This window comes from Dromaius novaehollandiae, chromosome 13, assembly GCF_036370855.1.
Source record: "Dromaius novaehollandiae isolate bDroNov1 chromosome 13, bDroNov1.hap1, whole genome shotgun sequence".
NCBI classification, from domain to species: Eukaryota; Metazoa; Chordata; class Aves; order Casuariiformes; family Dromaiidae; genus Dromaius; species Dromaius novaehollandiae.
In genome coordinates, this window is record NC_088110.1 from 10165527 (window position 1) to 10178775 (window position 13249).

Consider the following 13249-nt stretch of genomic DNA (forward strand, 5'->3'; position numbering starts at 1 on the left):
ATAGCATTTAAGATGCATTTGAATGGATTTGTGTAGTGGCATAGTAGTTTTGTTTTCTATTCTTCTGATAATTCCCATTATTGTTTGTTTGGACTGCTGATGAGCACCGTGCTGAAATTCTTGTAGATCTGTCTACAGTGACCAGAAGATCTTATTTCTGAGTCATATAAATTGACTTCCTGGAACCTGATCTGTGTAAGATCTGTGCAAATTGTGATAGATCTGCTTCTTCCTCATGATCATTACTTTACCAGGTAGATGATAAAAAGACAGGTCAAAGTTAGTAGGTAACCTACATCTTCGTTATGAGAAATTTAGCCAGCCAGCAGGTTTCTTCACCTTACTGTGTGCCAACTTTTTCAATCAATTCTGAATGTGTAGCGTAGCTCTGGCTTTATTAGCTTGACGGTTGGGGCTGTACTAGTCACCATTGTGAAAGGGTTTGTTTTCATATACTCATTGTTGGCATATTCTCCTTTGCAAATAAGTTTATGGAAGTTACCTTCTTTTCATAGCAAGGAAGTTTGTATTTATCTATTCCACAGGTATGAAATTTGTCACACAATGATGCTTCTCAAATACACTGTGGTAGCTGAGGTTATAGAATTTTTTTCGGTGAGGTAACCTAGTTCTTACATTTCAGGAAGCTCCAGCTGAGTTGTCTGGAGAATGCAAAAAACCAAAAATAATCAAGAATGCATAATAGAAAAAAACATTAAGCCGTGAGGTATGGTTTTCTTTCAGAATTAAGCACATATGAATTGTGCTTTGCTGAATAAAAATACATTTTAAAGTTCAGTTTACCAATTTTCTTGTTCTTCAAATTTCAACTCATTGTGTAACAGAATATATGGGCTTTTATTCAGATCTTCCTGAAATAATAACATGAAATTAGCATATATCATTGCCTCTATATGAGAAAATGCTTCAGGGAAGTGGGTTACTTTTGTGAGTTTCACTTAAGGTGCTTCTATCAGTAGACTTGAGAAAGCAGTTATTAGATCTTCCTATGTCTGAGTCGATATTGTAAAACTTGGAGCCTTTAAGCTTTAGTTATTTGTATAGAACTGATACCTGCTACTTTTCCACATGTAATGTTTTCTAATTCATTATAGAAAATTTTATTTTAACAGGTGTGGTAACAATAGGAATGAGAAAGGTCTAACACTAAGCCCCAAAGAAGCTTCTTGACATTAGCACATCTTTAAGATTCATTTAGATTTATAATGTTGTTCTGAAGAAGCACTTCTTCGGCTTCCTTTTGAAGGAGGAAGAAGTGGTTGTGTGGGGGGTCTTTGAAGGTTTCTGCTATTGTGAGAAGTAACTACTAACAGCATAGCTTTTTAAATATTTTTTTCTTATATAATCCATTTACGAGCTTCATCTTTAAGGGTTATTCATTAAGTCTTATTTGCTTTTGCAGGAAATGAATTGCTTATCTTTTTGGCAGACCAAAAGGAACCGTACTTCAAGCCCAGAGTTAGGTTATCAATGAAGTAAGTATTCACTGATGAAACAATCTAAGTGGTAATTTTTGTTGAAAGTGCATCTTTGCAGTCCATGGGAACATGACTAGAATTGTTTCTGTTGTTTTTATCTGTTTGGCTGTGTGGTTCAGCTTGCTCTTAGAGCTCAAATCCTTTGACCAGGAAGTTTCCCGATTCGTTGCCTGATACATTTTGTTTTGCTTTGTTTAGACTTCTGGGTCATATGACAGAATTTGTGGAGAGGAGTTTTGTCATATAGCTAACTAGTAGGCATGACTTCCTACCCTCTTACTACCCCACTTTGTTTTTGTCCTCTAATTAATATAAAAAATACCCATATCTTGGAAACTTCTCGCAGCTGACTTAGTTTGAGAACTTTATTTCCTGGTAAAGCCAACTAACACCTATATCATAGGATAAATTAAGTAACATTAACATTAGCCTCCATTCCAAGACGTGTTTTCAGGGAAATCCTTGTAGTTTCTGTAGTTACTGTTGGAGTACAACCAATAATTGCTTTAGAAATAGATATGGAAAATGGCGTTCTAGTATTTCTGGAGTACAGATGTGTACCTTTTTAAACTTTTTAAATGCAGTTAAAAAGCATACATTTTAAATGAATGTAAAAAACCTGTGTGTGTGCATGTGGTATGTGTAGTTTAATCATTACAGGATATGCTATTGCATATTAATAATGCTTATTGGTATTGTGATGTCCCTTAAAAGTTAAATTGCTATTATATCTCAGTTTTATCTTCTATAGTTGTATGAATTTATCTTTTTTCTCATGCAGACCTATCTTGGAAGTAAATCATTTATTTTGTTTAGTGCATTAGAAATGCACACAGTTGGAAAAAGCTTAATGGAATTAAGAATTGGAATTAAGAAATTGAATTAATTAATTCTTAAATTAGAAATTCTCAATGGAAAGATCCATGGTTTTGCACATAAGGCAGAAAATCTAAGTAGGATATCTTCTGCATAAGATTAACCAAGCAAAAAATATGAAAGAAAAAGCTAATTTAGGGGGAAGTGGTAAGATGTGGCAGAAGATGGGACAAGATGACTGTGTTCACCTATCTGACTTCTGCTGCAAGACCATAAAACATGAAATCTAAGCTCTTGGAATCCAACTGAAAGACCCTGCTTTCTGAGACATGGATTTTGAGGGCTGGTTCTGAGACATATGTAGGGGTTTAATAAAGTCTACATGGCATTAAAAATGAGATGTGGCTGAAGAATGTATGCTAGCTGAAGTGTAGAGTTAAAAATGTCATCCTTCCTTGGAGAAAGACAGCATCCCACAGAATACTTGCATGCAATTTAGACTTACTGCATTTTTGCAATAGATGACTAAAAATGCAGGCTGACGAAGGAAAATATTTTATTGTGGCAACTACTAGTGACTAGGAAGAGAAGACTAGCCTTTGAAAACACAAACCCCTTCAATTTTCATTCTCGCATTTGTACGATTATTTGCAATGTTTTAATTTTAGACCTGCAAGCGTTGTAATAACCAGTGTAGTTCCTGGAGATTATGACGGTGATTCACAAATGGATGTCCTCCTGACTACCCGGACTCAAAATCATGGCAGAGATGAACTTTCAGTGTTTATTTTCTGGGGACACAACCAAACGTTAGGTAAGTTGTTGAGACTGCTTATTAATAAAGATTATTAGACTTTTAATACAAAGTATTTTCAAAAAGTTGTAACTCATTTGACTGTGGTGATTGTTTTTACAGCTGAAGTGGTGATTAGCAGCAACACAGCTTCATGCTCATTTTGCTGTAAAACTATATTCAATAATTAATGTAAGAGAACAGAGCTAAAATTTGCTTTTATATCATGCAATAGACATAACCAAATGATATTGCAGACTAGGAGTAGCCTACTAACAGAAGAGCTACTTCTTGTGGCTTCCTCATGTTCATGTCAGCCTCACAAAGATTATCAGAAAATACCATCTCATCTTAATTTAGTGTGTGCTGAGAACCTGGTGTAAAGTTTAATGCATAAATTTTCAAAATATCATGCCTAAACTTATGAACATCAATCTAATACTCTTATGACTGTTAAAAACAAAAACATTAGAGGCAATGATGCACTGAAATCGGTTTTTGAGGTAGGTTGCAGTCTCCATCCTTGAAAACTTTCAAGAATTTTAGAAAAATACCCCTCAGCAGTGTTCAAGAGAAAGCTGATTCTCTCTTAGGGTAGAGTTGTGGGCTATGTGACTCCTTGAAGTCTCTTCTGTTTTCTGTTGACTTTGCTAGGAAAGGGTTTCAGGCAGGGTTTAGGGTTTGAACAAGGACAGAAAAGCAAAAGATGATCTCTTAAGTTCGTAAAAACTGTTGAGAAACAGTCACTGTTACAAACAACAATGGTAGAAAATAGTTATAGGTGAGGCAAGTGATGGCCTCAGATACCATTACTTGTGGTTTTATTCAGATGTGAAACAAGCAACCTGGGAAAATGCATTGGATCAAATATTAAAAGAATAATAGCTGTAGTATTGGAAAGAATATGAAGGATTTAGGTGAATTTATGCTCTCTTGCTTCTGAATAAAGAAATGTTGAGAGACACAGATGAAAATATATGGAGTATTTTCAGAGGACTTAGAAAGGTGTTGGACCTTAAAAATTCAGAAAATTGTTGGTATGTAGTAAGGTTAATGGGAAGGTATGTAGTGCTTGATTGGATAATGGAAGTGTGAGAAATCAAGAGGAAGGCACTGACATACAAATGTGGAGGCTGGAAAGAAGACAAACTTAGTATGTGAGAGATGAAGGAAACTGGGATGCTGTGGCAAGGAGTTCAGGCTACAAGTAAAAGTGAAGTCCAAGAGGAGATTATCTGATAAGAATTTAAAATTCTCATTTCCCATTTGGGCAGTCTACTTCTAATCCTTATTTCAAGCACACAGTATGTGTGGTTAGAAATGTCTTTTACAGTGACAAAATGGTAAACAGAGGTTTCATGTACAATATTACAAAAATATTCTGAGTGTGTCTTCATTCCAGCTAGTTCAGACTTCTTTTATTATGTCTATGTTACTGCAGTCATACATAGAAATAGTTTTCATTAAGATGTATTTGGAATAATTTGTTGTAGTCTAAGGTAGTGGAGAGAGAAGCTTCAGAGTTTGAACTGTGACTCACCTTTCCTATCCAGAATTAAAAGCTTAAATTCACACAGAACCTCAGGAAGTCATTAATTGTTTGTGCTCAATAGTTGCTGATTTTTGATCTTCAAATTAATAGTTGTAAATTAATAGAAGAAGATTTATATTTAAACTAAATATGTAAATATCATAAAATATTGGTAGTGTAATCGAGTGAATGTTTTCTGTTTTCAGATTTTGACCATAAAAATGTGTTAAATAAGACTTTTTATGATGAGCCTCTAATAATGGAGTAAGTATATTTTACCTCTTTAGAAAAAAAAATTTTTAACGGTGACTAAGAGCATCTTAGATAAATATATTTTAACACTAAAATCTGAAACACTCCTTATTGTCTTTTATCATCTTCTAAGAAGGGGATGGTTTGTAAGTAGAGGTAACATCAATTGGTCTAACGAGATGAGAAAGTATTTCAGTCATCTTTACAAATATGGTGTATTATACCATTCTGGCAACAGTAACAGAATGAGCTTTTAAATTTTTTAATTTCAGTGCTCGGTGTTCTAGGTAGAAAAAGAACCATTTAACTTTTTTGATTTTGTGCAAAACAAAAATTATTTTCTGTAAGCAGTTTGTATTGTGATTTCAATTTGCACTTAGGCCTTACGTGCAGTGTCAAGTAGGCTGCAATTCTGCTTCGTTGGTTACACTACTAAGCCCTCCTCAAGTTCCACTGATGATGATTTTCAAACCTTATTCACCAAACTCCTGTTGCTTAGGGTGTATGTATGTAAACAAGAACTATTTAAGGTTCTGGCAATTGGAGGAACCCTGGGAAAGAGCTTGTCTGTGTTGGAAGGGTAGAGGAGGCAAGAGACTTGACCAAGAGAAGTTTTTTGATCAGTTTTGCTTTCTTAAATCTGAAAGAAACTTGAAACAAAATAACAAGTATTTTTCTTGTTAAGTAACATAATCTGATGAACACAGCTGAGAAATCAAATGCATAGCATAATTTACGATATTTGAAGAAGCATACTACTAACCACCCAGACAAGAGCCAAAGCTCAGAAGGGAACGCACAGCTGAAAGTTGTTCATTGCTTGGAGGGAAAATGCTAACCAAATATATAGGGTGACTTAACAACATTCAGTTTTGACTCCTATAATAGATAAGGTTATACTGAAATTGTTTTGTGTTTTCAGCTTCAATGGTGACTTGATTCCTGACGTCTTTGGTGTCACAAGCGATTCAAGTAAGCCACAGATATTGATAGGCGGGTAAGCTAAGGGTTTATTTATTAGCATGAATTTCAATAACTGATTCTTTGTGCATCCACTTCTATTGTTGCTAAAGAGGCATAAGACTGTCATGTTTAATTGGAACTGTGCGAACACATGAAGTTTTTCCTCTTTTTTCATGTTTCCCCTTTAAACATTATGTAACACTCTGCAGCATTCTTTCACAGGGAAGTAAAAATTCCATGACAGCTAAGAAAACAAAATGCTGTTATTTGATATGAGAAATCTCTTTCTTGGAGCAGTTATCATCTCCTTTGTTAGTGCACCATGGTATTTAGTATTACAACTTTTATTTGGAGTTCTGTTATGCTAAGTGTTGCACAAAAATGTAAACCAAAGTTTTTAAGTAAAGTCTGTAGAATTTCAGCTACATTCAGTCTAACAGGAAGTACAAGGCTGATAATTGGAACAGAGAAGTACTGGAACAGATCTTCCAATATAAGGGATGGCAAAAGGGAAATACTCAGTTTAAAGAGTGTTTTGGGTAAACTTACAAATGATTTCAACTTTCATTTATCCAGGAAATGAGTTGTTACCAGAAGGTTAGATAACATGAAAAAGTAAAAGCGTGGAATGTACAAAATGTAAGGGTACTAACATATATATTAAGGAGAATGCTTGATGTGCTAATGCAAGGGGAGATTTGTAAAGAGTTTTCTGTAAAAATAAAGGACAACTTTAAGTTTGCATGCAAGTTGTATTCTCTGCATCATATATTTTGCGTTAAGGAATCGATCTTTGGCAGATAAAAGTTGACTGGAGTTTTATGTGACCCAGTTGCTTGCAGTAGCAGTGAGCTAGATTTTGTGATTAAAATTCCTTCTAGGCTTGGGGTTTCTAGTACAGGACTAGCTAGTAAATGCTGGAACTAAAAAATTAACCTTCTTTTTTTTTAATGGGATATTGGTTATAGTGGTTAGTAAGGACTATAAAAAGGATTAATTTTGTTTAACTGCTTTGAGTATGGATGCTGAAGTCAAAGCACAACAAAAGAGTGGATCTCTATCCATTCAAAGGGACTAATCTCTAAAATCAAACCAAAAATGCAGTGAAATGCCTCAAAGACTGGGCAAGATACAAAGCACTTCAAATCTGTCTTTTGAAAATAGATAGCTATTTGTCAAAAACACTAATGAATACTGTAAACATGAAGTGATTCTAAAGAAGGACAGTTCACATGCTGTTCCGTTTTGGGGACTTGTAATCTGACAAAAAGAAAGCTTTAGCTTGTAACAGCTATTATGACTGTGTAGTCAAGGATATATTTTTGGTATGATTTTGAATTAGTGATTGGTCTTTTCTTGAATAGGATGAGGCTTTGTTTACACAACGAAAAATAGGTCTCTGTACATCTTTTCCTGTCTCGCCAAGCTGAACTTGGAATACACTAACTTTCCAATTTTTGTAAGAAAGAACCTTATTGATAATGCTGAGGTTTTGGGCATCATTGAAAAAGGAAAGAAGTCTCAAAAGAATGATACTTGAATTGGAAATTATTCCCTAATTTAAATGTTTTGTTTTTCAATTGGCAAAGAATGTGCTCAGAATTAAAAAGAAATTTCTGCTGTCTTTTTTAAGGTGCAAAGTAAAGAATGGAAAGAAAACTACATTATTAACATGATCCAATAATAGATTCTGGAACTAACAGACAGAATACAGGACAGAAATTTAGTGGAGATGTACTGAAGAAAACATTTTAAGATATGAGCAGAAAAAAAAATTAAGCTTGATAGAGAAATAAATATTGAAAAGAAAGAATAAGAGTAGGGTAAGCATCTGTACATTTTCAGTAATCTGGGGTTGAAAAAAGGAAGATATAGACGAACACAGAGGGAATCAGTTATCGATGTGTCAAAGGATTCACCTTTTGTTTTTCGCAAATCTTAAAAATACATATTTCTTGTGCATCATAAAAGTGTGTCAGGAAACTTTCCTTTGTACTTTACTACCTAAATTCTCTTGATGGCCAAATAATCTCAACAGTGTGCTTTAAAATTATGTTTTACATAAAATGGAAGCGGTAAAGCAGTTTACTTTTCTCATAGGAATTTCAACCAGCTTAGTATGGTCATCGCCCCTTTTTTTGCTTTACTGAAGCTTTTAAATGCCTGTTTTCCTGGATTTATCAGTGTTATTTTAGGGTCTTGTGTTTGCTTTTTTTCCCCTCTACCTTTTGATTTCAGCAAAAATTCTGCTGGGAGCATGTTGTATGAAAATTCTAACAGATTAAAGAAATAGAAAAGACATCAACCTGGGGGAAAATAGTGATTTCTTTGCTAATGGAGAACATGTAACAAGGAAAACGCAGCAATGTGTCAATATTAAAAAGTATGTACATGACCAATGAAAGTAACTTTAATCTCACAAAATGCTGGAACTTGTATTACATATTATGTTTAGTTTTCTAAAGAGATTTAGTGCAACTCATATCACAGTTATGAGATAGACATTATAGCGTAATGTTCAAAGATTGGTTGATTTTAGTAAACAGCTTTTTTTGCATTTGTAACTAAACTATGAAAAAGATTTTTAGCATGGTTCCTCCCCAGGGCTAAAGGAAATAATTTTTTTATGTTAGATCTTTTTAGCTAGCTATTGAACAATCGAGCTGTATTTTCTCTGCAGTTTTTATTCCTATAGTGCAGATTTAAAAAAGAAAGGGAATTTTAGTAAGAATCCACAGAAGGAAGGAAGTATCTGTTATGGAAATTAGGCTTGTCAGCCACCATAACAGGGCCCGACCCTAGGTTCCCGCAGAAAAGTTCAGAGCCAAATCAAAGCAAATTAAATAATGAAATTTTAATGACGCGCATGCAGTAATTACGGCTTGAGCTGGGTGCCTCCGAAGAGGGACCCCAAACAAAGAAATGCCTGGGCAATTACAGCTTTTCCAAATGAAGTTTCCCACCCCTCACGTGGTAGTTCAGACCAATAGGAATTTTTAGGTCTGGGGTCTCCTGCCCCTTATTGGGTCTCATCGTTGTTCCTAGGCAGGCTGTTTTTCTCCCTTATCTTTACTGTTGCGGTTTCTGCTGACGGTTGTACCTTCGTTTCTTGTTGGGTCTTACTGTTATCTCTCAAGTCCTGAGGAGGAGGAGGTGATTCTAAATCATAACAATTAACACTGCCCCAGCAGTGAGCTGAGGCTTTGCCCCTCAAGGTCCTAATGCCCTGCACTGGTCTTATTTCAAAGCCTTGACACCCTCCCTTTCGGAGTGTGAGACGCAGGAATGCAGACTGCTTGTAACTTCCTCATCTTCCCAGCTTGAACCAGCTCTGAGGCCCTTTTCTTACTGGACTAAGTAAAAGTTCATTATTTTATCTAAGTGCGGCCTAAGGCTTCAGCAAATTTAGCTACTCATGCTAAGAAAGTTCTATATAAGTTGTGCTAAGCAGCTGCCTCTAGGCAGTTTCAGTTCGCTATTCTTTAACAGTATCCAAAAGATTCAGGAATCAGAACATAATTGCAAGTTGGATAATAATTGTAAAAAATGAATATCATGTTCTTATTTTTGTGATGGTATGAAATGTCCTCTTTTGACAAATTGAATTGTTTTCTTTTGGCTGATCATGAAATAAATAATTGGGAAAATTAGGAACTGAGGACGTGTTATTTTACAGGAGTGTACCTTTAAATCAGCTGTTTCCTGTTTACTAATTTTCTGTGTGAAGTGATTCCAGAATCAAGTTTGAATCTTCTAACTTAGTATTTTGGAGCTTTTAAATGGAAATTGAAAGCATTGATTTGAATGTTACTTGTTAACATTAATGCAGAAACTTGTAATGCCGTGTGGTTCAGGAGAAACCCAGATGTTGATGTGACAGCTGCTTAGGGTTTATGTAATCAATACTTATGCTTATTTTAAAAGAAGGAGTGCGTTATGAAGTCTTTGCATTTCCATGTAGCTTTTTTTAGCAAGAATTGTGTCAAAAGAGGTCTCTCAGTACTGGAGAAGTCAATCAGATGATTACTGTGTTTCTATGACAACAGTGCATTGGCTTCCTAGCTTGCATCTCCGTGGCCCTTAAGAAATGTTTATTTCAGGCTTTTTTTTTTTTTTTTTTTTTTTTTTTTTTTTTTTTTTTTTTTTGCCTTTTTCAATCATTCAGTATCAGTCTGATACAGTGAGTTTTAAAAAATCTATACCTTTTGTTCCTAACTGGATATTTTCCTTTATAATTATTCTTTTGCAAGAAGGGTATATTTCTTTCCCCAGAGGTCATTTGGAAGTGAGGTAGGGAAAACAGTGTTACAGTTATTCTTAAATCATTTAAATACGTAATTGGAAACTTTATACCTTTCTTGAAAATGTTTTTTGTCATTATTCTGTGCTTGAATTTTATCATGATTACTTTTATTTAAATCTATGGCAGATGGAATAGAGCCTGCAGATTCCTCATGGGTGTTCCTGAAAACAACAGTGACATTGCAGTGATTGTATATTGAAGATTTTTATCAGCTTTATAAGATAAAGACCTAAGTTTTGGGAGGCTTTGTTTCATTTTTGTTGAAGAAATCTTTTTAGTAGCACGTTGATACAAATAAACTTATTGGTTATAGTCCAAAATAAGGCTGAGTATTACAGGCAACAAGATAAGCAATGTCCTATGTGTGGAAAACAACTTTATTTCATCTGCTTAGAAGAACATTTTTCCATTTTTAAGTTAAAATATTTTAATTTAGACTAGAGCTGCATATATAAGTAGCTTCAATTTTCTTGTTTTTCTTCAGAAATTAACACACAGAAAAACCTGTAGGGAACACGTCATTATTTCTTTAAGATAATGTGATTTCTATTCAAGTTCTAAGGCTTAGTTATGATTTCTTGGAGGTAATTGATGCTTATTTTTGCTGACCATAAAATGAGTCATGGAGAATAAGTACTTCATATACGTAATACATAAGTGTTTATAATGTATGTGTAATATGCATATAATATTACTGGAACGAAACAAGTCATTCCCAAGAGTGGTAATGTAATATCACAATAATATCACTGTCCTACTTAGATCTGTCTAGTGTATATTGAGGTTTTCCTGAAAGTATTATCTATTACTTACCTCTGGAAACTTTGTTGCCTGGTCTGGCTCACTGTTGTGCTCTTTGGATGGGGGTAATGCGTTGGTGGTTTTTATATAGATCTGAACTATGTAATTAGAATTTAAAACTGGACTTTTGTGACAGGTTCTCATATTTTAGAACTTTCCTGGAGGAGTTCCATATATGTAATATGTTGCTTCTGTGTTTTGCTATCTCTTCCATGAATTATGTATGTAACTAGGATGGTTTCAACTCCTTTCACATAACTTACAATATAGTATTTTGTAAAGTTGGCAGTTGTCCCTTTGTTCATGTAGATGTCTTGAAAAATGAGATTTTCATAAAGAGCATTCAAAAGGGGATAGCAAGGACAAATGTTACAGGCCTGTGAGTGAATATTATGGAAATGAGCATAGGGAATGCTGTCTCTAGTTGTCAGAGTAAATCCTTGAGCTAAAATATGCTATTGGTCTGAGATAAGGATATCCAGATTTTTTTATATATATATATCTTGTAAATAAATAAATTAAAAAAAGTTGGTTGGTTGGTTTGTTGTTTTAAAGTACTCTGAACTAGGAAATGGACTTGTGGCTTGTATCAGTTGTTTTGTTAATACTTACTCCTTTAATTGAGAGCAGTGATGGGGACTGCTAGAAAAGAAGTCTAACCAGCATGCTTCAGCACCTTACTGAGCTTACTTAAAACTGTTAAGAGTAAGAACAGCTGTCTATCACAAGGCTCAGCATGCCATGTCTCTGATAACTGAGAGGGAAAGCACACTTTATATTCAGTTTTTAAGAATTTTTCAGCATTAATTATACCAGCATTCTGAATGTCCATATATTGGTAAATAAATATAGCTATTTTCCAAAGAAATTGCTGAAGCGTGGTTGTGTTTAAACCAAATAATGTCTGGAAACTACTGCATTAGAAGGGGATCTGTAATATAATTACTAGATGTCTTTAAACTACATAGTCAGATGACGAACATGGGAAGTATGTATTTGTGTTTACTTATGACTAAACCCATGATTACAAGCTACTAAATGTCATGCGTAATTAATGTGTTACTGTTGTAATTATGACCAGCAATTAGGGTTGCATGATATTTTGAACTATTCCTCTATGATAATAAGACATTTTTGGTTTATGGAAACAATGGTTTTTTTGTGTCCCGTATGCATTTCTGAGATTGAAATAAAACCATATACGGCTTTCGGTTAGAAGCATAATAGCATTTCACTATATTTTTTCAATTAAATTGTCAAAATTTGATAATGACTTATTAAGACTTTCCATATAGCTGGTAAATATGTAACTATTACTTTTTTAATAAAAACTGAATCTGAACAACATAAGAGGTTGTGACTTGAGTGAAGTTACTGAAAGGCAATAGTGTACCTTGAGCAAAAGGTTTCCATATTCTCTGCTCTCACTGTTGAGGTTTGTAGAATATTATGATCATCTCTGAAATATTTTAGTAAATACTACATTCATAACACTACTTGGAGATAGTAATAATTCCTTTGATAATATATGTAATTTTAAACAGTTTTTAAACTTTCAGGAAAATATGGTGAAGGCTTGCTAATTTTTATGGATTCTTAGGCAGAACTTTTAGCTGGATGCAGGAGCATATGTAAAACTTCTGTCACCTGTCTGATGAATCACACAGTCTATAGCCTGACACGGTGGCAGGGGGCTTGTTTGTTTGTGGCCTAAAGTCCATCAGCTGCTTTACACAGCATGTGATTAAGTCCATTTTTATTCATCTTGATTAATCTTAAAATAGATTTCAAAAAAAAAGTAGCAATAAACCTGCTTGAGTAAAGGAGTGGGGGCAGTATTTGAACATTTGCATTTGAAGTCCAGGCACTAAATTTTGTTTCCTTGTGGGTGATAATACTTTTCTGTGTACAAAAAAGTTGCTTCAGACAGTTAAGAAACCAGCTGAAGTCCCTTTCATACACATCATCCTTTGCAAAACCTTTCAGTTAGTCTAGTGACTTGGTATATTGTGAACTACACAGTAATTTTAACTTTGCTTTAGGAGAATATGATTTGTGTTCAGTCTTATTTGAAGACCCCCAACTCCCCTGCCTTTTTTTAATAAACATGTATTATCATGGTTAACAGTCCCTAAGCATTGATGAGATGCATTGCTTTTTCTTTCTGTCTCGTAGGAACTTTTCATGGCATCCTGCATTGGACACTCGAAGTAAAATGTATATACCGCACTCTCATGCTTTTATAGATCTGAATAATGACTTTACTGCTGGTAAGTCATAAAACTATTATA

General features: G+C 34.3%; 1 protein-coding gene across 1 annotated transcript in view; it reads left to right on the forward strand.

The window, feature by feature from the left end:
- ITFG1 (integrin alpha FG-GAP repeat containing 1) overlaps positions 1-13249 on the forward strand; it is a 103569-nt gene that overhangs the window by 1403 nt on the left and 88917 nt on the right. Inside the window, exons 2-6 of the mRNA XM_026102244.2 lie at positions 1424-1496; positions 2984-3129; positions 4846-4903; positions 5814-5888; positions 13134-13228. Coding sequence (XP_025958029.2) covers positions 1424-1496; positions 2984-3129; positions 4846-4903; positions 5814-5888; positions 13134-13228 — 447 coding nt within the window. The remainder of the gene's footprint in view (positions 1-1423; positions 1497-2983; positions 3130-4845; positions 4904-5813; positions 5889-13133; positions 13229-13249) is intronic.